General features: G+C 37.0%; 1 protein-coding gene across 1 annotated transcript in view; it reads left to right on the forward strand.

Annotated features, from left to right (window-relative positions):
- The window catches only part of LOC149245365 (DEA(D/H)-box RNA helicase family protein), a 311539-nt gene that overhangs the window by 151797 nt on the left and 132294 nt on the right, over positions 1–27448 (forward strand). The window contains exons 4-5 of the mRNA XM_089457754.1: positions 8582–8769; positions 9957–10170. Coding sequence (XP_089313880.1) covers positions 8582–8769; positions 9957–10170 — 402 coding nt within the window. The remainder of the gene's footprint in view (positions 1–8581; positions 8770–9956; positions 10171–27448) is intronic.

A 27448-nucleotide genomic window follows, 5' to 3' on the forward strand; every position in this document is an offset into this window, starting at 1 on the left:
TTGCACCCCATAGCTTGTGCACCTCTAGTGTCTTTTCTATAAGGATGAGGACGGATTTGGTCTGAAACCTTCCTCAACCGGGCCAATCTCTCATCTTTCCAGCAGATTCCTCCCCAGAATTCCTACATACTAAATCTTCCTTGAGCCATGGGTTGTCTATGGTTTAAACCATCACTGTGCATACATGCCCAAATCTTCCATTATCTAGTTGGCTACCACACAACTGGTCAAGATCATAGTGCTGATACCACTGTATTATTCTTAATGGAGTTATTAAGTGAATAACATAAACATGCACTATAAAAACAACTAGGAAATTCAACACATACGCAAGAAATCACAACATGTGGAAATGCACCAAAACTCTGAGCCTTTTTATTTATTTCTAAGCAAAATGGAGTACAAATGAGTATGAAAGAGGAACCTGGGCTTGTTACCATTAGCAAATCCAAACCCAAGTGATGATCATGCTGCCCAAATGTCAGATGAGCTCCCCACCATGATTTTGTGCTAGCCCAAAAAATTAGTGCCACTAATGCTATAGGTGAACTGAGATTTTGGCCCTCAAATCTACTCCACAAATTCTGCAAAATTATATGTAGGCTCTCCACACTAGCTTAACAAAGCCCAAAAATATCTCACGAACGCAAGTGGTGGAAAAGGTCCCAGGGTAAATTGCGCCCTCTTCCAACAATTTCTGTTGCTAACTGCTAAATGGAACTAGGAACTCTGCCCTCAGAAGTGCCCAGAAAATTCTATAAAATTAATCCTAGCCTCCTCTCACCAAACCCACAACAACCCATAAAGGGTTTGCACTGAATCCACTGACTCCCGGTGACCCCCGGGCCCCAACAAGTGTAAATTGCTCAATTTGGCGAGAAAACACCCTACAGTTCAGATGCTGCTGAATTTGGCCCAAATATCCCTCCAAGAAATCCTCCTTGACTCCTACAAATTTCTCCTCTCAATCACCAAACAAATCCCAGCTCGAATGCTCCCCAAATTCTGAATCTCTACAAGTGCATAGAAGCTGCCAGCCTGCCAGTAAACCCCTGCACAGGCCCTAGAATAGATAAATTCGGTCCTCCAAAATGCAGCACTCTCAGCCCTGCAAATCCCCAAGGAAAAACTCGTCCTCCCTATGGATAATTCTTTGCAAATTCTCTGACCAAAAGTCCACTGTCTGCTAGCTTCTCTCAGCCCCTTGGAATTTCCTTCTGCGTGCTAAGAGAAGCACACTCTAGCAGAAATTGTATGCAATGTAGCTCCTAGAGAAGCCCTGAGATGGTCTCCTTTTTACTCCCCTAGGGTGACACTGGAAGTTCACCAAAGGTAGAGGTGGATTTCCCACTCGGAAATTCCTTGTGTTGAACAACACGGTTGTGTTGGCTAAGCAGCTCAAGAGAACTAATGTTGAAATTGTAAAATGACAAAATATGCCAATAATGAGGCCCCCAAGTTCTATTTATAATTTGTTGGCCTCTTCTCTCCTTGTGGTCTCCACTCTCTCTCTCTCTTAATTCGCACTTCCTTCTCTTTTCTCTCTCCTGCAAGATTGCGAGTTCCCTCCTTGGGTCGAATTTCTCTTTCTTGTGGCCCCCACATTCCACTTCAGCTGCAATTTCCCTTTTTCCTCCTAAGTCCCAACGCCCGAATTGCGTCCTCTCCCAAAACTCCTCTTTAATGTTGAAAATCAAAATTGGGGATATTACATAAAGTAAGTAAGTTGACTCCATAAGGCACTGGTCTCATTGATAATTAAATCGAATCTCTAAAAGCTTGCTAAATCGACCAAGTGGCTAGGCCATTCAATTGTCTTTCCTGGACTCGTTGGTTGCCAACTTGTCTTTCATTTCTATCTTCCATAGGGACTACCCCCTATAGCCTGCTGTTGGGAGAAAACTAGAACAGAGTGGGCGGGGATCAGAGTGACAACCCTCGCCTTGAGTCGTTGTTGCATTGTGCCTGTACAATATAAGTGAAAACAATTTTTGTTACCATTGCCAGGGACCTTCTTGTTCTCGGCGTTTGAACGACATTCTTTCAATCTTTCATCTTCATCATTCATCTTTGGTCGTTTCATTTAGCCGACAATTCCACAACGTTCCTAGCACCATTGCGATCTCTTCATCTTCTTTATCCGCACCTTTAGCACCTGGACAATTCTGTTGGTTTCCTGTTTGGGTGGAGACTCCACTTATTCATTCATTCACAAGAGCTTACTCTAGAAGAAATCTTGGTAGCTTGGTTAACCTTGCTCCTGATCTTGAAAATGCTTTAAGAGCTCGGTTAAAAAGATTACGTTCTAGAGAGCATTTAATCTTTCTCAGACTGGACTAATATCCATCTGCTTCTTCTTGACTAACTTTTGGTTTTCTGCATTTTGGATTTGAGAGTTAGATTCATGTTCAAAAGGCAACTCCACTTCTATTTTTTGCAAGAATTTATGCTAGAAGCCCTATTCTTGTAGACTTCTTGCTTATCTTGAACAAGGACCATTCGCTGATATCCATTTGCTCTCAAGTGAGCAAGTCATCATGAATGAATTTCTCGCTCCTTGTAGTTTTACTAACATTCAGGGTTATCCCCATGATATTCTAGAGAAAGCCATTGATAATTTGCCTTCTTTTCAAGGCAATGGTGCAATTAATGCTAATGACCATCTCAAGAAATTTAATCTTTGTGTGGCTAAGTGGTGCAGCAATGCTAACTATAATCATGAAGACATTAAGATGTGGCTCTTTGTCTTTTCCTTGGAAGATAATGCTATGGATTGGTTTCATGATTTTCCTAATGATTCTTTTGATTCTCTACAAGCTATAATCAATGCCTTTATTAATGAATATGGAGATAAGAAGAATGAAAAGGATTTACTTCGCACCATTTATAGTATGAAAAAGAATGAAGATGAGACTGTTAAAGAATTTAATAGGAGGTTCAATGGCATTGTAAGAGATTTATCTCAAGATTACAAACCTCCTGACAAGCTTTTGTTAGACCATTACATTGATGCATTTGACACTGACACTTCTTATGAGTTGATGCACAGGAAACCCACTAATGTAAGGGCTACTCAGACTTTAGCTGAGGAATTAGAAAAGGACAAGAAAGCATCCAGGAAGTTTGGGATTCCAGATTTTAAAGAGGAAGAAACTAAAGAAAAGGAAAGTGATCATGTTAAAGAATTAGCTCAAATCATTAAAAGTATGCAAGTTGAGCATAAAAATCAAGTCACTGTCATGCATAATCGCCTAATTAATATGGAGGAATCTCAAGAGAATGAGCTGCAGAATAATAATGATCAATCTTGGCCATATTGCAGTCCTTGTGAAAGTTTTCATGATGAATCTACTTGTGCTATTGCAAGAGGAATCTTGGGTAGTGGCATTGCAGGGACAAGTGGCCAAATTAACAATGTTATTGAAGAATCACATTGCTTGCCTATAGAAGATCATGATAAGCATCTTGTTAAGGAATTAACTCAAATGATCAAAGACATGCAATCTAGTCAAGCAAGATTAATAGTAGATCACACCAGAGAAATGAGTTCCATGGAGAACAGGTTATAGGCTATGGAAGTTACTCAGTATAATCAAAGGATCAATTTTCAGAACACGATAGAGACCATGAAGGATGATCACACACAACAAATAAGAACAATGGAAGAAAGGCAATTACAGGTAATCAATGCCATGGAGGTTAACTACTCTGACAAGATAAATACCATGGAGCACAATCACACATAGGAAATGAAAGAATTGGAAGCTAAGCATTTCACTCTTCAAGACAGATTCGTGAAGACAAAAATCAATCAAGCAAAATTAATAGTAAGACATGCCAAGGAAATGAGTTCCATGCAGAGGAGGTTGGAAGAAATGAAAAAATTACAAAAGTTGCAGCCTAATCCAAAACTTTCAACAAATCACAGTCTTTCCAACCAGCTGATCTAGGACCCATCTTGTTGTGAGTCTCATGATCCTGTTTATATGCGAAATGAAGGGAGATAGGTCACAAAAGTCTTGGGCATTCCATCCCACCATCTTTGACATCAGGCAAGCAAGTCTACATTAACCACATCATCACCAACATCATAGTCCACCAAGAAGAAACAAAGAAAGCAAAGAAACAAAGGAAAATATAGCGCTAAGATTCCATAGACTGCCCCGTATGAAAGAAATGGGAACAAAAAGAAGAAGTTTGATGCGTCTAACGGCCGGGAGCAACTTGATATTCAAATAAGACATTGTCCTTCGCAATGTGGAAAAAGTCGAAGTCGGGATTAATTCGGCAAGCGTCCAAAAGTTGAAAAACTCGTCAAAGTCGAGAGTTTTTTGAAAAAGTCTGCAAAATTAAAAAAACACAAAATTATTCATTATTTTAATTTTTTTTAACATCTAGAGTATCCACAACATCAAATAAATGCATTTCCACGTAAACATGTAAAGAAAGCTAATATATAATATGTATATGAAGTCTAATGCTACATCACATATCAAAATAGTGAATCAACTCCTGAATTTTGAGTCCTGTCCGAGTCTCAACTCTCAAGAGTCAAAATATCAACAAAAAATATAATAAATGTATATCATGAGTCATCTAAAAGTCATCAAGTAATCAGTCACTGAGATCCTCTTCCCCTTTTAATTTTTGTTTCCGTTAATTGTATTAAGAAATAAGTCATGCATTTATTCAATAGATTGTAATCTGCTTGGGTAATAAGGTGTCAGGTAGTAGGTCCAATGAAAATTAACAGTGAGTATCACAGTAGATGTGAAAATTAACGCTTGGTGAATCCAAGATGCTTATTTTCTGAGAAAACAGTGGATGTCAGATTATTAACCTAGCCTTGGCATCTATTATTCAAAAACTCTTGGAGGTAAAATCCACTTCTGATACATAACCTTTCCCCACATTTACAGGGAATTCACCACTAAAGAAGATTCCCTTTCAAAACGTGCTCTCATTGCAGGAAGGATCTTTGCTATCACAAGATTTCATAGGTACTTTGTTCCTGTCTGAAAAATGGGTTCTTTTTTGAGGCACTGGTTTTGTTTTTTCTGGATAGGTTGTTGCTATTTGATCTTCATGGCCTCCTCTTTGTTGTTTCTCCTGGAAGCATTCAACAACTATAACAATGTTTTTGATGGTGTGGGGTTCTTTCTACTGAAGACTGTTGTATGCCTATCCTTTTGGTACTTTTGTAATCTTTTGAAGGGGCAATTGCTTTTAGAGTTAGGATCACTGAAAGCCTGGAGGCTTAGCCAATGTATACTTTGCTTTCTAACTAGAAATATGAAGTATAAAGATTTGTTTTTCCTTGGAAAACAAAAACATATCTTAACCTCAAAACTAATAGATTACAAATGAGACTGCTATGCTCTCAAGAAGTATGACAAACAATACAATGCAATAACTTGAAAATGCATGGATGGAAGCTTCAGTTTACAGTTTTTTCACCTTTGCGGCCTCTTTATCCGCGGCCTGGGAAGGGAGGAAGACTTTTTGGGTCGACTCCCGATTTAAGGAAAAAATCGCGATTTTTTCCTTTGTGAAAAAGTCGCCAAAAAGTCGGGGGATTAAATCGTTTTGTTCAAAAAATTGCGTTTTTAGGATTAAATCGGGATTTTTTGCAGACTTTTTCCACACTGGTCCTTCGAAATGCAGGATCGAGCATGGCACATCCGAGAAGCAACCCACAGACTTGTTGAAAAGTCGACAGATGCTCAGTATGCACTATGTTGAAGACATCGATGCCATAGGGCATCTTTGTATAGTATAACTAATGCTACTCCTTTTCATTTATGTCATTAGTTAGTTTTATTTCACGCATTTAAGTTACATGTTTTTTCATTTTAGTTTGTTGGAGTAGATTTTTTCTATCCAACAGATATTCTATGTCTGCATGATGATTTCGATCTTGAATGGATATCGATTTGATGGACTTTTGTTTTCTTGGATACAGGATTCTGGATTCTCACATTGCTCAATTGAAGCAATGTGTCCCCATATGGAGCCAAATGTTGCACATGTTTTTTCACAGTTCAAGGAAGCAGTTGTACCATTTTTTTTAAAGTTCAGAAACATCAACCAACTAATTATTATGTCATTGTAAACCCATTTCACTAATTTGTAATTTAAATGATGCTAAGTATGACCGTTAATTATGTAACAAACTAGGTAAGCCTATGATTTTTGCAATAAATTTCATCCTAGGAGGTTTTTCGTCTCACTCATTATCTATGTTTCTAAGCACAGATGATTAGTAGAGTTTTTCGGTCCAGCCTCACCCCAAAGCTAGAGTGAGATGTATTGTTGAATTCTTAGGTGAGCCCTAGTGTTTTAGTCGAATTTTTTGTAAAAGTGATTTGAGATTAATTTAAGCTATTTGGCTAAATTATTTTATTACAAATCGCTTGATCTATTAGATCATATTGTGCAGCAGAATTGGGTAAGTTTTATGAGGGTCTATCGTGAACAGGTAGGCCCCCTTTGAGGGTTGAATTTGTAAAATCTTATGTAAAAAATATTTTAGTGCATGGTCCCTCATACTTAGACACCATGGCTAAAATATTTGAGGGTGGAAAAATAATTAATTCCCTCATGAGTCAATTAATCAATTTTTCTGGCAAAAATAAAATTAAATCCTAAGCTAGAAAATTAATTAATTTATAGTCAGAAATTAAAATGTTAGATAAATTAATTTCTCCAAGTGAAAAATTCTTCCATAGGGACTACTCCCCATAGCTTGCTGTTGGGAGACATCTAGAACGGAGTGGGCGGGGATTAGAGTGATGACCCACACCCTGAGTCGTTGTCGCACCATGCCTATACAATCTGAGAGACAACAAGGCCATAGCTCATCTTCTCCATCTCAGGTTGTTTTATTCATTTACCGGACCATACATTGGGTTTTGTTGGGTGTGGAACCCTCAGGCAATTGAGATGATCATTTCTGGGTTCTTTCTGGATTTTTGGAGAGGAGTTTTTGGGTGGAGTTTCAGGTTGATCCTGACACTATTCAGGCCAGTCGCCATTAGTTGCAATCAACAATCAGCAAAAAATATTTTACCAGGCCGTGCATGTCATAGATATGAGTCATACACATACTGGATTAGATAGTTATTTTTGGGTTTTGCTCTACTTGTTTGGCAAGCCCAGGTTCCATCATCTCTTCTTTGATGTACTCATTTTTCATGATATAATAAAATGGCTCAGTGATTTTGCTGCTTTTATTAGTGTCTATTTTTTTGTTGCTATTTTTCCCCACGTATTTTAGTTGTTTTAAGTTCATCTTTGTTATTTAATGTATTTTTCCCAAAGGGAGCATTAAAAAGTAGAAGCTTTAAGAGGTTCTTGACTTGGTTTGACTGGGCCATTAGATCGTTAAGATCTATTAGGGAGAACTGCCCTTGAGCTGGAGGAGAGTGGGTCTGCCCTAGTCTTTGAACCTAAATCTGCTCTATTTTGCTTCAAGCATGTTGATCCTTGAACAATATGCCCCCAAGAAATATTTTAGCAAGCTAAGGCACTGATCTTCCATTCTCCATCACGTTTTTCCTTTCGAAATCCTTGAAACTGTTTTGCTGGGGTTTACTCTCCAAAACCACCTTGTAATTCCTTGATTGTGCGTGTTTGGGGATCTTCCCTCTGAACTAAAATATGGAAATTACTCCCAAAACCCTAGCAATCCTATCTTCGGGATCCACTTTAAGCCCTAATTGTTCTGTTCTTTCAGTAATAAAAGTAGAAGCTTTAATGGGCTCTTGACTTGGTTTTGGCTGGGCCATTAGATCCCTAAGGTCTATTAGGGATAGCCCTCCTTGGGTTGGAGGAGAGCTGGTTAGAAGTGAGAAGAGTATTGCAGAGGTGATAGTGGCCCCCCTCTTGAATTACACAAGGTCTTGCACTTGAGCTTTAGAATTTTATCTTGAGGAGTGCAAGATTTTGCTGTAACAATACCAGTATGCTAAAATAAGGGGCAACAATGGGATTTTTGTTATTTAATGCCTTCATCTTTCAATAATTTTAAAAGGTGAAGCACTTGCATTCTTTTCTGTTTGAGCAAATTTTGCTTTGTAATGCAGTTAGAAAGTCTTTCATTTCTCATCCTGATCCACAGCTCATATGAGGTGAGTTCTATTGTAATTTATTTATCTAACTCTTTCATTATATGTCATCCATGGCAAGTTTTGGCTTGATGTTTGCATCAAAATCTCATGTATTTACTATTAGCTGAACAAGCTTGAAGTTTTGAAGTCATAGTCTAGTGACTCTATAATGTTTGTAGATATGCACTGAAAGAAAGAAAATATATTGATGCCCATCGGTAGCAAGAAATAAGTGCTCCATAGATCTCATGATTATAAACATGCTATATTCAGCCTACAGAATGCATCTAACATATCCTTAAAAAGTCTAAAATCCTTGATGTTCTGAATCTCAGAAAAACAGATCAACAAAATGGAAAATATGAGAAATTGTTTGCAATGATCTATGCTTGTGACAACTTGGAAATGGCCATTTTTTATTGCTATTAATGGGTGATTGGTTTCTGATGATATTGCATGTGAAATTATTGTAGGTCCTTCACGTTTGCAGGGCAATTTCCAAAGCAGGAATGCCTTTCAGGTCCATGGTTGCAACAGGAGGATTCAAGTGGAAAACCCAATTAGAAAATCTAGAACAGTGCACTGACATTCTTATAGTTACTCCTGGTCGTTTTCGTTTCCTTCTGCAAGAAGGAAAGTTACAACTGAACAATCTTTTGAGGTAGGAATCCTGGACTTCTGTTGTCACAGGCACGTTTTTACTTTTGCTGTATGTCTTGCAAGAAGTCATGTATAGGTCTTGTTACTGTCTTCATTTTATGAATTTAACATCTTTGGCTGACTAGGTGCATCTCATGCATTGATGTCCCCTTAACCAAAGAAAACCTTATCACCTTAATAAAAAAGTTGGACTTTCTGTAGTTATTTGCTGAATTAGAGCTTCTGTAATTCTGGCTTGTATATTGTTCTGGTAGGAGCTGGCTCCTTTCAGGATGTTCCTGATATTGTTATGTTATGTGCAAGGAATAATTGCTTATTTTACCCATTTATCTTCCACCACGATAGATTTTGTGGACATTCAGAATTGCTTTTGTTTCAGATGGATTACCTTTTACTAGTGTTATTAAGGATTACTTTCATTATTCTTGGGTAGAATTTCAGAAATGATTCTTTTTACCCAGGGGAGGGTGATATTTTTGTTCCCTTGGGCATTATATAATTATCCATGTTTCTATAACTTTTATAAGATTAGATGCTAATTTATATTCACATTTTCCTCCATTTCACATGATTTTTTTTTGGTATTTGATTATCTGTTTTATGCATTCTTGTATTGTCACATCAATGCCCATTGTTGAATATTATTCATATGATGTACGGGCTTTGAAAAATAAGTATTCATCTTCGTGCAAATTGAAATACTCTCATTGTCATCCTTTCCTCCAAGAAACACTTCTTTTTTCAAGTTCCAAAAATCATTGCTTTTGACCAAAGACAAGATTTTAAATGCATACGTAGATTCTGCCTTGTCTCACAGATGATCTGTCAGTGTATGTATTATTTGAAATAGCCTCACAGAAATCATCACTTTTGACCAAATATTATGTAACGCATAACATCAATTTATCAGCAAATGTTTGTAAGACATGATGTTTATCTGTCTTTTGAAATAACCACTCTGTAGATATATAGTATATACCTCTTTGGAAACCTATTTGAAGCAACTTATTTATCTTGCATGGTTGAATATGGTGTTTTTGTTTGTGGAGAAAATGCAAAAAAGATGACTAGTGATATATGCCATCATACACCTGAATGCTAACATTTCTACAATGTAACTTTTTGGTAAAAGGAAACAGTTGGTCTTTCAGGAGATTCTAATGTTTGTTTGTGTTGCAAATATTGCAGTATAGTTTTGGATGAAGTAGACATTTTGTTTGATGATGACGAGTTCTCGTTTGCCTTGGAAAAGATCATGAATTCTGCGCCATTTGTGGCACAATATCTTTTTGTGACTGCAACTTTGCCACTGGATGTGCATAACAAGCTACTTGAGAAGTTTCCTGATTGTAAAGCTATCTTGGGACCAGGCTTGCATCGTACATGTTCTGGTCTTGAAGAGGTCAGTACAAACTCAAATTTATCTTTTTAACTTTTGGGTGCTTGTCTCAAGTTCCTGTAAATGAACAATATTCCAGATATAGTATGAAGGTGTAACTTTAAAGTTGAAAGTAATACATAGTCTATGAACAATGCATTTGTAATTGTTTGGTCAAAGTACTGCTTATATTATTCCTAGTAATGTAACAATACAAATGATTAGCATTTTACAAAAACACTCTGTTGTCGCACAGATTGTTTGGGCAGTGCGACAACGCTCAGACCGGGGGCTGTCATCCTGATCCCCGATCCCTCCATTTAAGCCGTCTCCCGAGGCTAAGGGTGGTAGACCCTATGGGATAGAGGAAGATCAACTGTAGACCAGTTGGGTTGGGAGACACAATAAGGAAGATTAGCACTTGATTGATTTTAGAAGTTAATGTCCCAGTGCCTTATGGGGTTAATGATTAAATGACTATTTATTAAATGTTGCAGAAATATGAACCATGTAAAACAATCATTTATCATCGAATATCCCAAGTGATATAAGCTATTCAATAAACTCAACGCTTTAATAATAGTCCAGCAATTAAATTTCTAAAGATTGAATATATTAAACAACCATACAATTTAAATGCTAACCAATTACCACTTTCATATAGCTAACTTGTAAATAAACATTTAAGTGCATTTAACTATAGAGAAGTGGAACATAGATACCACAAAAGAAAAAGACATTAAAAAGAATTGTCAATTTTTAATCAGTCTTTTTAAAAAATTTTAATTTTCAAGTATATATATATATATATTTTTTTTTTTATGAGATTTTTTTATAATATATATATATATATATATATATATTTTTTTTTTTTTTTTTTTCTAAGAATAAAATAAAACAAAACTAAAGTCCAAATAAATAAAATTTAAATCTAAATAAATCCTAAAGACTAACCCTTTTTTAACTTTTTATTTTTATGAAATTTTTTATTTTTCATGAATGAAATAAAACAATACTATCCTAAGTAAAAACTAAAGTGAATAAGACTTAAAATTATTAAACTAAACTAAATAAATATATACAATTAAAATGAAATTTAAAATCTAATTCTAAAAAAAAAAAAAAAACTAAACTAACACAAATATATGCATATAGCACAATGGTTTTAAGTCAAAACTAAAATCTAATTTAACTAAAAATAAAAAATCTAATCTAAAACCATAAAGGAACTTTTTATGCCTTTTTATATTTTTATATATATATATTATTTTTAAAATCAAAATTTGAACAAAGTTAAATCTAAATTTAAAGAAATTTAAATCTAAAACTAAAATTAACTAACGGCTAAACAAAAAATAAAGCTAAATTCTAATCTAAATCTATTCTAAACTAAGATTCCTAAAAAATAAAACCTTTTATGAAGTTTTATTATTATTATTATTTTTATATTACAAATGACTATCATAAAAATCAAAATATATGAAACAAATTTACATACACTCTAACTATACAAAGCTAAAAGGGTGAAATAAAAATAAAAAGAAACTAAATCGAATATTTTTTTAGGACTTTTGAAATTTTAAAATGTTTTAAATTTTTTATGAAATGAAATAAAAAATTAATTAAAACAATAAAAAAATTCAAACTAAAACTAAAACGAAATGAAACTTAACCAAATCAAAACTAAATTCATGAAAATACAAATAAAATCAAAACCTAAAGGCAAATATGAAAATCAATTGCTTTGAGTTTGATTTGTAGCTGCAGGTCCGGCGGCTGAAGATTGTGAGGGCTTGGACAGCAGTTCGTTTGCAAGTTTGCATGGACAGATTTGGAGCTGCGTGAAAGGGTTAGCGTTTTTTGAAACCAACGGGAGGGTTAAGGAGATTTTAATGGAGAGTGTTGCGTGGTTAAGGGGGATGGAATGATTGCAGAAAAAAGGGGAGCGCAGATTTGGAACAACAGATGAGGGCAGCGCTACATTAAAAGTGAATTTAGCAAGTCTGTTTTCATGTCTTCTAACATATTTCTGATCTTAGCGAATGGAGCTTAGGAAGCTTGCTGCGTAGAGATGGACTGGCAGCAACGCAGACAATGGCCATTGGATGGGTTTGGAGGGCTGCGTAGAAGAGTGAGGGTGAGATGGCAGCATGTGGATGGAAATGGAAAACCGATAGGATGGAGGGATGCGTGGGGAGGTTTGCTGTGTGGCTGAGATGAGTAACAGAAAATGGAGCAACGATGAAGCAATCTGCATGAAGAATGTCAGCAGTTTTGAGGGCTGAAACGACAGAGGGAAAGCACAGGTTATGGAGGCTGCGGGGATTTTCAAGGGGGTAGCAGCAAAGCCTGTGGCCCTTTAAAACTTCGAAAATTTTCTGTAGCAATGAAACCCCACTAGGCATCAAATAAATCTAAAAAAAAATTACCAGAACCTAAAAATATTTTCCAGAAAACTTGAATTTTTTTTTAATTAACTCTGCGTCAGATTGCTTGATGGAAACCTTGGATTTTTTTTAAATCTGTACCTGCAACCTGCAATGACAAAAACAGAACACCCAAAAGTAAAATGTGCAAGAAACAAAATTAAAAAAACCCTAAAACCAGCTAAATAATTACAGTAATTACAAATTAAAGGCTCTAAATAGCCAGATTTGTTGTTATGCCACAGAAATATTTTCAGGAAAACTTTGGAGTTAGGCTGAAGGAAAACTCTGCCGATCATGGATTAGTGAGACAAAAAACCTTCCGGAATGTAGATTATCACTAGAAAATCAGGTTTGCCTAGGAAATTTACATACATGACTCAGATCTGCTAAGATTATTTACAATTTACACATGCAGACTGGGTTTACAACATAACATGATCGGGTTGATGATGACAGTCGAATGGCACAGACACGTCGATCAAGCGCTATCCCTTTTGTGAAAAAGGGGGTGTACTGCTATGGGTAGTTGACACATAGTGGTCAACATCTGGCTCTACTTGGGGACACGTTGCTGCATTGTAGGAATGGGAGAATCCAGAATCTGCATCCATGCAACACACAACAAAACATAAGTAGTGTCCATCCAAAAATCATCATATAATGTTAAGCACAGGAAAGATATAAGCTGTTCATTTATTAACTATCTAGTAACATGAAAAGTAAATCTAATCCTAAAACAGAAATGAAAATGTTGAAAAAACGAGGAGTAGGGTTAGAAATACAGAGGATGCCCCAGGGCATCAGATGTGTTCAATATAGTGTATACTGAGCATTTGCCTGCTTTCAGGCAAATCTGTCGGCTGCTTATCGGATGTGCCATGTCTAATTCTACATATGGTAGGACTTTTTCCTATCCGAAAATCACGTTGCTTGTGGCCGTCTGATGCATCAAATCTTCCTCTCGTTCTCTTTCTCTTGCATTTTTTCTTCGTGGCAGGCTGTATCACTGATGACGTGGAACTTTCTGCTTCAAAGCTCTCAGATGAAGTATGTAAGATATGCGTGACATGTCTTTCTTCATTCTGCATCTGCCCTGCCAAGGATGATGGATCAATCTCACAGGTGCCATGAGTTATAACTTGATCTTCTATGACTGGTGGATTAACCGTGTGAGCATCAACCTTATTATTAATTTCCCTTTTATCCAGGTCACCTTCAATTATCCACTTTTCAATGGAACAAAGGACCTCATAATAAGATGGAGCTTGTTGCAACAGATAAGGAGGCTCCTAATCTATTGACATTCCCTGGTTTCTTTCATCCTCTGACCATTGTTGAAATTTCTGAACCTGTATTTTAATGGCATCTATCTGACTAGAGTGTTCAACCTTTATAGCACTGATTTCCCTGGCATGGTCTTCTTCCATGGTCAATAACTTATTCTGAAGACATATCTGATTAGCTTCCATATCTTTTATTACTTTATCGTCCTTTTCCTTTATGGTCATCAAGCAATGCTGCATAGAGTTTATCTCTTTCTTATGATTTTCTTGCATGGTCGTCATATTTTCCTCTAAGCTTGATAACTTGCTTTGCATAAAACTAATTTCTGTGTCATGATTAGTTTTCATGGCCTCAATTTCCTTAGCATGTTGATTTTGCATGTCGGTTATGTAATCAAAGTGTTTAATTTTCATGATCTCCATCTCCTTATTACGTTTTTCCAGGTGGGTGCATAAAGTTCTCACATCATTGGCGTAATTAGTTTGATTGATCTCCATATTTTTACCAGCCGCATTAGTTCGTCTATAATTTGCTTCTGATTTTCCTTTTCAATGAGTTCACAATTTGTCCCTGCTTTTCCATGGATTTGATTTGTAATGGTACAGGTGGATGGCACATTCTGATATGAAGAATTGTCTTAAAGTCTTTCATTGATAGCTGGACCTTTCATAAGATTACTTTCATTCTGTTGCACAATTTGAGGGGCACAAGGCGAGCTATCTGGATAACCATATCTATCTTGAAAAGTATTAAAAATGTCTTGTAAAGAAGTGAAAGAGTCTTTAGGACAATTATTGAACCAATTCAAAGCATCACCCTCTAAAGAAAGGACAAATAGACGCATTTTGACATGTTCATGATTATATTGAGGAACTCTAGAATACATGAATGTTATACGATAAAAACTCCATAAATGCCTTCTAATAGCGACTGAATCGCCACCCAAGAACAAAGGTAATTTAGAAATGGCCACTTCCAGAATATCATGGAGATAGTCAGTAAAATGACATGGTTTAAACGAATAATCCATGATGAATAACGAGAGACCAAATGGATGATAGAAAGAGATCTCTGCTCAAGAAAATCAAGAGATGAAAGAAGTGAAGTCACCACTTGAACAATGAATCTAATTCTAGGATCCAAAAAGCAACAAACAAGCAGATATGAGGGAGGCTTCTTGCTTGGGAAAAATAAAAGAAATGGAGTCGCCACCCAAACAAGAAATGAACCGAAGAGTAGTTGCTGATATGACGAAAAATAAGGCGATGAAAAGATCCAAATGATGCCAAAAAATGTTGACTTTGCTAGCTCAAATAAGAGATGAGAAAGATGAAAGAATGATGAGAAATGAGAAGATGAACGTCATTGAAACACCAGGGATAGAAAAACTCTATTCCCAGCAACGACGCCAAAAAATGTTGTCGTTGTCGGCTGAAATGAACAGATGAGAAATGACAAGGATGAATGTCGTTGAAACGCTGAGAATAAAATGTCCCCGACAACGACGCCAAAAAATGTTGTTGCACAGATTGTCTGGGCAATGCGACAATGCTCAGACCGGGGGTTGTCACCCCGATCCCCGATCCCTCCGTTTAAGCCGTCTCCCGAGGCTAAGCGAGGTAGACCCTATGGGATAAAGGAAGATCAACTATAGACCAGTTGGGTTGGGAGACACAACAAGGAAGATTAGCACCTGATTGATTTTAGAAGTTAATGTACCAGTGCCTTATGGGGTTAATGATTAAATGATTATTTATTAAATGTTGTAGAAATATGAACCATGTAAAACAATCATTTATCATCGAATATCCCAAGTGATATAAGCTATGCAATAAACTCAATGCTTTAATAATAGTCCAACAATTAAATTTCTAAAGATTGAATACATTAAACAACCATACAATTTAAATGCTAACCAATTACCATTTTCATATAGCTAACTTGTAAATAAACATTTAAGTGCATTTGACTATAGAGAACTGGAACATAGATACCACAAAAGAAAAAGACATTAAAATGAATTGTCAATTTTTAATCAGTCTTTTTCAAAATTTTTAATTTTCAAATATTTATTTATTTATTTTTTAATGAGATTTTTTTTATAATTTTTTTTTGGTAAGAATAAAATAAAACAAAACTAAAGTTTAAATACATAAAATTTAAATCTAAATAAATCCTAAAGACTAACCCTTTTTTCACTTTTTATTTTTATGAAATTTTTTATTTTTTATGAATGAAATAAAACAAAACTATCCTAAGTAAAAACTAAAGTGAATAAGACTTAAAATTATTAAACTAAACTAAATAAATATATACAATTAAAATGAAATTTGCACATGATGTGCATGATGTAATGGCTGGGGCGGATGGCTTTCACACCCCCCACCCAAGTTCGAATCCTGCGAGGTTGTAAATGTTGTAAAAAAAAAGTTGTAAAAATGAGATGGGTCCCGCCGAAGCTTACAAAAAAAAAAAAAAAATGAAATTTAAAATCTAATTCTAAAAAAAAAAAAAAAAAAATTCTAACACAACACATATATGCATATAACACAATGGTTTTAAGTCAAAACTAAAATCTAATTTAACTAAAAATAAAAAATCTAATCGAAAACCATAAAGGAACTTTTTATGCCTTTTTATATTTTTTTATATTATTTTTAAAATCAAAATTTAAACAAAGTTAAATCTAAATTTAAAGAAATCTAAATATAAAACTAAAACAAAAATTTAATAAATCTAAAACTAAAATCAACTAACGGCTAAACCAAAAATAAAGCTAAACTCTAATCTAAATCTATTCTAAACTAAGATTCCTAAAGACTAAGACCTTTAATGAATTATTATTATTTTTTTTATATTACAAATGACTATCTTAAAAATCAAAATATATGAAACAAATTTACATACACTCTAACTATACAAAGCTAAAAGGGTGAAATAAAAATAAAAAGAAACTAAATCGAATACATTTTTAGGACTTTTGAAATTTTAAAATGTTTTAAATTTTTTATGAAATGAAATAAAAAATTAATCAAAACCAGAGTTGCGGGGGAGCGCTCCCCCCCTTCGAACCCGCTTCCAATCCGCGCTTCGGGCGGGAGCGGCTCGGGAGCACGCTCCCGATAGAAAAATTTGCGCTCCCTGCCAAAATCGGGAGCGATATTGGGAGTGTTGCTCATGTCGCTCCCGGAGCGAAAATTACAGCTCGGGAGTGATCGCTCCCGAGCGTTAAAATTTCGCTTCGGGAGCGATTTGAGCGACGCTGGGAGCGTTCCGCGCGGAAAAAAGAAATCGCGAACGCGAAAAAAATTTAATTTAAAAAAAATAATTATGTTTTAAAATCACATTGGGGCAAAAAACATTTCATTATCACTTGAATGAGTTGAGTTTAGCTGGAGAGCAAGAGCAAAGGAGCGAGGAGAAGCGAGGAGCAAGCGCTGAGGAGCAAGGAGCAAGCCTGCAAAGAGGTTAGTAACTTAGTAATTTAGTATTTTAAACCTTAGTTATGTAGTAATTTAGTTTAGTTTAGTTTATTAACTTTATTTAGTAAAAAAATCATGAATCTCAATTAAATTAATTAATCTAAATAAATTAAATTAATTTTCTCATTTATATTCCCATTCCCATTAAATTTTGCAGATTTAGAAGCCTACAAATATCAAACATCATGGACCTGGCTATATTTCTTGGTATTTTCCTCTTCTTGGTCTCTTTTATGGTTATTATGGTGCCGGAGAATAAGAAACGAAGGGGCCAAAATGAAGAGGGGGATGAAGAAGCTGGAGAAAGTGGATTTGATGAAAACCCTGGTGAGGAGGAGCTGGAGGAGGGTGAACATGACTCTCAAAAAACTGAACAAGACCAAACCCCATTGTGGAAATATGTTAACAGGCCTGAAGCAGGGAGGGGGTGGAACCACTAAATTTCATTGCCCCCATTGCAACAATAATTATACAGGTTCATACACCCGTGCCAGAAAACACCTCTGCGGGAAAAGGCCATGGGATGGAGATAAACAAATAGGAATCAAAACTTGTCTAGCGGTGTCAGCAGCGGATAGAGCCAAATACATAAGGGAAGAGGAGGAACCCCAATACAAATCTAAAAAATCAAGGGGTTTCTTTGAACCAAGCTCACAATCACAAGCACAAAGAACTCCTTCAGCATCCTCCCAAGGCAGTGGATATGGAGGCACAGGGTCATCAACTTTAAGGCGTAGAACCATATCAGATTTCCTTGATGAGGGGTGTAGGAATGATGTGGATTCAAAGGTTTACAGGTTTCTCTATGCATGTGGGATACCATTCAATGTTCTTCGCTCACCTTATTGGCACGAAATGGTTTCTGCCATAAATGATGCCCCTAAAGGATACAAGAGCCTTGGGTATGACAAGGCAAGAACCGTTGGACTTGATCATGAAAAAGCAAAAATATCATATTCTTTGAATAGAATGACAAGTTCTTGGACTGACCATGGGGTGTCCATTGTATCTGATGGATGGACAAATGTAAAAGGCAAGCCATTGATAAGTGTTCTTGCTGTGTCTGTTAGTGGTGCCATCTTTCTAACTGCACATGATTACTCAGACAAGTTCAGGACCGCCATCAACATTGCAGAAGCATTACTTGAAACAATTGACCGTATTGGGCCATACAATGTCATCCAAGTCATCACTGATAATGCTCCTAATTTTAAGGCAGCGGGAGCAATTATTGAGGATAAATACCCCAACATATTTTGGTCTGGATGTTTGGTTCACACATTGAACCTTTTGATGCATGATGTTGTCAAGAACAAAAATGCACAATACAAATGGATTGGTGATTTGTACAAGAAAGGCAAACAAATGATAATATTTATTACAAATCATAACAATACCCATGGCCTTTTCCGCAGTCACTCGAGATTGGAGTTGTTGAGATTGCGAAGACCAGATTTGGTAGCTATTACCTCACCTTCAGGCGCCTTTTGAAGGTAAGAGAGTCATTGGCTAGCATGGTATCAGGTCCACATTGGCAGGTATTAAAGGAAAGGGCTACAAATGCAGCTGACAGGCGAGGTTTTGAACTGGTGGAGGAGGCCGCTCTTGATGGTCAGTTTTGGACAAGTGTGAGGCAAGTATTGGATTTCACCAAGCCCATTTATCACATGATTCGGTTTGCAGATACAGACAAACCAGTGATTGGCGAGGTGTATGAGCAGATGGATACCATGTTACGGCAAATAAAAGATATTGTTCATAACAGAGATCCCGACTTGTACAAACTGATTCACGATTGTGTGTGTGAACAATGGAATAGACTTAATCTTCCACTACATTGCTTGGCGTATATCCTTACGCCAAAATACTACTCTACATCTTGGTTGGGCCAATCTGCGCCAGGGGGTGGGATTAGGACCAAACCCCATTTAGATGCAGAGGTAACTAGTGGATATTTGCAAGCATTAGAAAAGTTGATACCTGACAGGTAGGAATGTGTAGATGTGTGTCTTGAAATAGGCAAATACTTCAGTGGCATTGGTTTGTTTGGTAACTTCCATGTAATGGAAGATAGAGATAGATTTGATTCTCTCACATGGTGGGAAACATATGGTGGCTAGGGACTTTTCCCAAAATTGGCAAAAAAAGTTCTTTCACAGGTTGTAAATACTTCTTCTGCAGAGAGGGTGTTGGAGCACCTATAGCTTCATACATAATGTGAAAAGAAACAGACTCAATGAAAACCGAACAGAAAGCTTGGTTTATGTGCACTACAACTTAAGGTTGTTGAGTCATTACTATGATCGGGCTTATGAGGATCCCACATATAAAATTTGGGACAATCACCCAGAGGATGACAATTTGGAGGATGGCATTATACATCTTGAAGAATTGGAAGAGGAACTTATAAGGGATGAAGATGAAACAGCTGCAGTAGCCATGCCACGTCCACCATCCAGTAGCAGTGCTCGAGTTCTGAGTCTTGTTCCTTTGCTGTCGCCACCTCCATCTACACCCTCACGTGGAGGGCATGTGCCTTCTAGTTCTGGTCGTCGGTCTGTGCGGGAGACTCCTAGAAGACCACCACGACTTGCTTATACTCCTGGAGACTCTTGTGGCAAGGGCCACATATAGATTTACAGTTTACTTGTCTTTTCTAGTTTCTATTAGTTTTCATAACTGTTGAGTCTTGAGTCCTTGACTCTTGACTCTTGACTCTTTCATATCATAATGATATTTTTTCTAAACAATATATGACTGTGACAATGAAAATTTGAAGTTTGAAGTTGGCAATTATAACTCATTGGTAATGATTGTGAATTATGAATATGATGCTTCGTGAAAGACTAAAGTTGTTTCATTTCATTTCGTTATTCATGTTTCATTTATAACATTTCATTTCATGTTAACAGTTAGAAGTTAGGGCTTACAAGAAATAATATTTCTTGTAATGGTTAAACTTAGCTTACAAGTACAACTTTGGTGATCAATGATGATAAATGTTATATATTGAATTTTCAATTTTGAAAGCTTGAAGTTGAAACTTTAAGATTGAATTTGATGAATCATGATTCACGAGACTCAATATGTTGCAGTTGTAATATGTATTTTACTAACTTGTGGACATGGTTGATGAAGATTATAACTTCTAGATGATTGATGTGATATGGTTCAATGATCAATCTATGTTTTTTTCATGTTTTTAATATCTAATTCATCATTCTACATGTTTTTGTTGACATATATGTATCAAAAATTAAAAAATATATATATTTTTAAAAAATCGCTCCAGGATTCGCTCCCAATCGGGAGCTTCTGAAAATGTCGCTCCCGCTCCCAAGTAATATTGATCAAAACAATAAAAAAATTCAAACTAAAACTAAAACGAAATGAAACTTAACCAAATCAAAACTAAACTCATGAAAATACATATAAAATCAAAACCTAAAGGCAAAAATGAAAATCGATTGCTTTGAGTTTGCTTTGCAGATGTAGGTCCGGTGGCTGAAGATTGTGAGGGCTTGGACAATAGTTCATTTGCAAATTTGCATGGACAGATTTGGAGCAGCGTGAAAGGGTTAGTGTTTTTTGAAACTAGCATGAGGGTTAAAGAGATTTTAATGGAGAGCATTGCGTGGTTAAGGGGGATGGAATGATTGCGGAAATATAAAAAGGGGAACACTGATTTGGAACAACGGATGAGGGTAGTGTGAATGGAGCTGAGGAAGCTTGCTGCGTAGAGATGGACTGGCAGCAATGCAGAGAATAGCCAGCGGATGGGTTCGGAGGGCTGCGTAGAAGATGGCAGCGTTTGGATGGAAATGGAAAACCGATAGGATGGAGGGATGCGTGGGGAGGTTTGCTGTGTCGCTGAGATGAGTAACAGAAAATGGAGCAGCGATGAAGCAATCTACGTGAAGAATGGCAACAGTTCTGAGGGCTAAAACGACAGAGGGAAAGCACAGGTTATGGAGGCTGCGGGGATTTTCAAGGGGGTAGTAGCAAAGCCTGTGGCCCTTTAAAATTTCGAAAATTTTCTGCTGCAATGAAACCCCACTAGACATCCAATAAATCTAAAAAAAGTTTACCAGAACCTAAAAATATTTTTCCGAAAACTTGAAATTTTTTTGAATCAGCTCTGCTTTAGATTGCTTGATGGAAACCCTGAATTTTTTTTAAAATCTTTACCTGCAACCTGCAATGACCAAAAAAGAACACCCAGAAGTAAAATGTGCAAGAAACAAAATTAAAAAAACCCTAAAACCAACTAATTAATTACAATAATTACAAATTAAAGGCTTTAAATAGCCAGATCTGTCGTTATGCCACAGAAATATTTTCAGAAGTTTAAACTTAATGTGAAATGCTTCAGAAAACCCTTCATGCATTCATAAAAAATAAAATTCAAATGATAAGCCCGGGATCAAAACTGGCTGGGCTCTTTCAGAAAACGTAATCCAAGAGTTGGCTGGTTCAGCCAAGAACTTCCCCTAATGCCCAGTAATATAAAAAAAGGATTCCCTGTATAACTTAAAATCAACCATTAACATAGAAGAAGAGAACAACAGTGAAATTAAGATCAAATGGAGATACCTGCCATTATATTTCAGAAATTAAACTATCATTCAAACCCCAGAGATCAGACAAGATACCTATGCCTAAATCAATCTTCATCAAGCTATTATCAATGGCTGAAAATAAAATTATGCTGAAAAATAAAACATCTTACAGCATTTCCAGAAGAGTAACACCAGCAAGATTTTCAAACCCAAAGTCTTTCTTTATTGCACAAAAAAATGACTACAAGAGAGCTTTCTTCAGCACAAGACTCTCAGATTGAATGATCTCAAATGACCCTTGACACTCTATTTAAAGGAAAATTTTCCAACGGCTAGTTCAAGTGATCCATGTCAAAATGATCTTGACCGTTGATGAGGATCAAAATTTCCTTTAATCTCATCCGTCGAAATTTTAAATGCATTTTAATATATTAAAAAATTAAAACTTTGCATTTATTTCCTCAAAACTTTGACTTGTTATTATTTTATTTTATTTTTTAATTTTTTAATTTTAATTTTTAATTTTTTAATTTAATTTTTTATTATTTATATCTTTTTTTTTTATTGTTTTTTTATTTTTTATTTTTGAATCTTCGAACTTAGCCTTTGGAAAAATCACCTAGGACCTAGGACTTAGGACTTATGAGGGGATTAAAACATTTTCTAACCCTCAAGACACTTTACATCATGACTTTTACAATTTTACATCTCAAGGGGGAAAACGCACTTGATATAGACCCTCATAGACCACCCAGTTTTGTGACATAAATATAATCAAGCAGATCAAGCAATTTGTAATAACATAACCAAATAGTTAGAGATTTCCAAATTACTTTTACGTAGACTCGAAGCACACTAGGATTCCTCCAAGATTCTAATGACAAAATCCATTCCTGCTTTGGGGTTAGGCTGAAGGAAAACTCTGCTGATCATGGATCGGTGAGATAAAGAACCTTCCGGAACGTAGATTATCACTAAAAAATTAGGTTTGCCTAGGCAATTTACATACATGACTCAGATCTGCTAAGATTATTTACAATTTACACATGAAGACTAGGTTTACAACATAACATGATCGGGCTGATGATGACAGTCGAATGGCACAAACACATCGATCAAGTGCTATCCCTTTTGCGAAAAGGGGGTGTACTACTATGGGTAGTTGACACATGGTGGTCAACACACTCTTGGCACAAATAAAATTACACCACCATACTGTCCAATCATATTAAAATGTCCTTTTGAAACTCAAAATTTAAAAACTCTAAGAGAAACATTAAATAAAAGATTTACATATGCAATATAGCAATATCTGTCCAAAAAAAGTGGAAGCTAACCAAGTACTAGATGAACTAAACTACTATAAATGCCTGCTCCAAAAAGCACACTGCCAAAAAGCACTGCCATGATTCAAGCACAGGTACAACAGTGTCTGGGTCATAGTAGTTTTGAGGTAATTTATCAAGAACTAGCGACCCCCAATGATCACTTTTATCCTGCTCCTCTGTTGGCTTGGTGTTAATTTTAGATAAGAATGGTATGTTCTATGCTTAAGACAATTTACTTCAATGTTCTTTTAACAGTCCAATGACAATTTCCAATTATATCCAGTAGCAATCACATTAACTTATAAACATTGACAGTAAATGTAGATAGAACATAAAATCATATGCAGAAGACAAGCCAAGACAAGAGGACACAAGATGTGACGGATGCTAGGGACAAACTCCAATGTGGGGAAACCCTTTGATCAAATCTTCTTATTATTCTTCAATAGTTTAGCAGAGAGAGAGAGAGAGTACAAATATCATAAATACAAGCCCAAAACAGATCTGCTAAATCAGCAGTCAATGTAGCCCTAACTAGAAAGTCTACGGTGGTCAAAGAAGCCCCAAAACATACTCTAATCAGCTCGGTCAACAGCAGGAAAATGCGGCCTCCAAAGAGGTTCAAGGTCAACCCAATACAACTCGGTCAACCCAAACAAACCCTGCTGTAATTTCTGTGGTCAAACAAGAAAGTCAACATTGCAGTCAACATGGTCAAACAACCCTCAATCACCTCGATTTTCATGCCAAAGAATGCAGCCTGAAAAGATCGAAATTCTGGCCCAAAACAGAAGTCAACGCTTGGTCAAAGTGCCCAAGTCAATGCTAGTCAATGCTTTCCTAATCACAAAAATTTCGGCCTCCTGAAATCTGCTTCCTTCCACACGTGCGAAGAAGAGAGAGCCTCCAAGTGTACAAACCAATCAAGAGAGGAGAGAGAAGATGATGTGGTGATGTTAAAATTGGCAACTAGGGCCAAACTCCATGTGGGTCATCTTATTAATGGAAGCTGATATTTTTTTGGATCTCTCTCATTGAGAGGTGTAGGATTGATCTAAAGATCATCCGATTCCGATAAGTATTCATGGAGATATGAATTTATTTGTGTTATGGGACAATTCATCAAGGTCGGCCAGTGACCAAATAAACCCCACTTGTGCTCAATGTTTTAGTAAAAATAGAGGTGGCCTTCAAGTCATTTCAACACACTTGGGATTTCTTCCTCTCTACTTGTCTTTGGGTTTTAGTAGGAGGAGAGATCATAAGGGATAATGCTGCCCTAATCCAGAGGGCAGAAGTTGGAACTGTCGGGAATAGCCGGAATTGCTGGAACTGTTGAAACTGCTGGGAAAAGCCAGAACTATCAGAACTGCCAGGAAAAGCCAGAACTGCCGAGAACTGCTGGAACTGCCGGGAAAAGCCGGAACTACTAGAACTGCCAGGAAAAGCCGGAACTGCTGGAACTACCGGGAATTGCTGGAACTACCGGGAACTGCTGGAACTGCCAGGAATAGCCGGAATTGCTGGAACTGTCGGAACTGCCTGGAATAGTCGGAACTGCCGGGAACAGCCGGAACTGCGGGAACACTGACGCAGAGGGCAGAAGTTGGAACTGCCTGAACTGCCGGACTTGCTGGGAATAGCTGGAATTGCCGGAACTGTCGGGAACAGCTAGAATTGCCAGAACTGCTGGGAACAATTAGAATTGCCGGAATTGCCGGAACTGCCGGGAACAACTAGAATTGCCGAAACTGTCGGAACAGCCTGAGCATCTGTCTCCAAAGGAGAGCAACATGCAAGGGACAACTAACTAACATTGGGACAATTGTATGGTACTTAGCAACAAATACAACAAGCATGAAATGTTACAGCTAGCATGCAAGGGACAACTAGCATACAACAAGAAGCATGCAAAGGACAACAAGCATGCTAGGGACAACAAGCAAGCAAGATGCAGCTAGCACATAGGTCAGTATGGCAACATGGGGCAGCAATGGCACATAATGCAGTACAGTGATGGGTACAGTCATGATTAATGAAGCATGATGAGATGCATCATAGTGGTGATGGGTGCAGCATGGTGTAGCACGGTGAGGTGCAACATGATGACAAAATGAAGCACAACGATAGGTGAAGGAGTCACCTTGGAGAATCAGTTGAAGCAACATGTCTTCAACTGATCTCATGTATCATCTTCATACAGATGATCTATGCTCTTATTTAGATAAATCAAAGTGTTAACGTCTGCTGTAAATGTACTATCTCTCTCTCTCTCTGCAGAACTATTGAAGAACATATAAGAAGAATTGATCAAGGGTTTCCCCACATTAGGGTTTGTCCATGGATAGCGCCACATCTTGTGTCCTCTTGTCTTGGATTGTCTTCTGCGATTTATGTTTATGTTCTATCTACAGTTTACTTTAAAGCTGATGTGATTGCTAAACTGGAGAAGATATTGAGCTAACTGTGAAAATTGAAATAAATTGCTCTTAGCATAGAACATACCTAAAATTAACATGGTATCAGAGCTGAGGTGAAGACAAAGCCCAAGCAAGAGTGAAAGAGCAATCATCGATGACAGTTGGTAAAGGATCAATGGATTCCTCATCCCTCTTCTAATTCACCAAGGGTGAAGTCAAAGCAGAGAATATTATTAGAATGGTGCAGCGAAAGTTTCTGATGGTCTACCTAAAGATCGCTTCTATGGGAAGTCTGGATCTAAGGGTGGAATGAAAGGTAGATGCCTTGGTTGAAATAAGTTCGGCCATTATGCGAAGGAGTGTCCGACTGACAGGGACACATCACTTGATGATGATAACAATCATTCCAGGGACATCTTCAATGATCATAGGAATGACAAGTAATGCAGGTCATCAATTGTTGTTTTTGATAAGATAAAGAAGTGTTATCGTGTATTGGCCCTCTCCTTCAGATTCTTTGGGAATCTGGCTTATTGATTGTAGTGCTTCAAGGCACTTCATCGGATAGAAGGGTGCACTCTCTAATTTGGTAGAGATGGAAACAATCGTGGGATTATACTTGGAGCCAATGCCACCTATCTCGGAAAGGGTGTAGGGAATGTTACCTCTCAATTGAATGAGGGTAACTTGATTCATTTATAGAATCTCTTTTATGTACCTGATCGCAAGAGAACCTGGTGTCCATTTCAGCAATGGAAGTCAAAGGTTACGAGGTGGCACTCATCAATGGAAAGGTACGTGTTTGAAAATAGAATTTTAAAAGGTGTTTTTGAGTTTAGGGTTGTATCAAGTAGCAGTAAGTCCATTGGGGACCATGTCCATTGACACATAGCATTGGAGGTTTGTGAGTCAGATGGTGACAGGGATGCCTGAATTCAAAAAGAGCATGAAAGTACATGTCTGAGATGTACCGAAGGAAAATCTTACAATGGGACCATTCCCCTAATGTAGCAGGTCCACAGGTTTGGAACAACCCGAGGGGTTTGAGATTCATGATCAGGAATCTCACGTATGCAGGTGGAAGAAAGCCCTCTATGGCTTGAAGCAAAACTCCCTGGGCATAGTATGAGAGGATTGATAGCTGTCAGATGAAGTTGAGATTCACTAAGAGTCAAGCCAATCCAAACCATTGTTTGAAGGTTGTGGATGATAGACCTCTCATACCAGCACCTTCTGAGGATGACCTATTTCAAACAGGTGAAGACCCTCTCACTTGCAGAAGAGGGAGTTGGATTCCGGATGTGGAATGGTAAACTGCAAGCCTGTAACTACCTCGAGGATCTTAACTTTCAAAAGTTATATGGTGATGATGCCGGACCAGATTCGGGAAATGCCTCTAAGTTTCACAAACTCATTTGCATTGAATTTCTTGGTGAATTTCCGTCCGGATATATGTTTTGCAGTTAACATGGTGAGCTCATATTTGGTTGAGCCTCATTGGATTGGTGCCAAGAATCTTTTGAGATATCTTCGGGGCACAATCTCTCATGGATTGAGATACACTGCCAGAAATATGAAACTGCATGATTATTCGAATGCTAATTGGGCAGGCAGTGTGGAGGATCACTAGAGCACTTCTCAGTGCTGGTTCTCTTTAGATTCTGCTTCGATATCATGGATGAGAAGGAAGCAAAAGTCGGTTGCTATAAGCATCGCTGAGACCGAATACATAGCTACAAGTATGATCTCGTGTGAAGCTGCATGGTTGCAGAAGCTCTTAAGTGAGTTGTTTGTACACAT

This window comes from Pinus tabuliformis, chromosome 7 (genome assembly GCF_031772625.1).
Source record: "Pinus tabuliformis cultivar Carrire ecotype Pingquan chromosome 7, CPIR1, whole genome shotgun sequence".
Taxonomy (NCBI): domain Eukaryota; kingdom Viridiplantae; phylum Streptophyta; class Pinopsida; order Pinales; family Pinaceae; genus Pinus; species Pinus tabuliformis.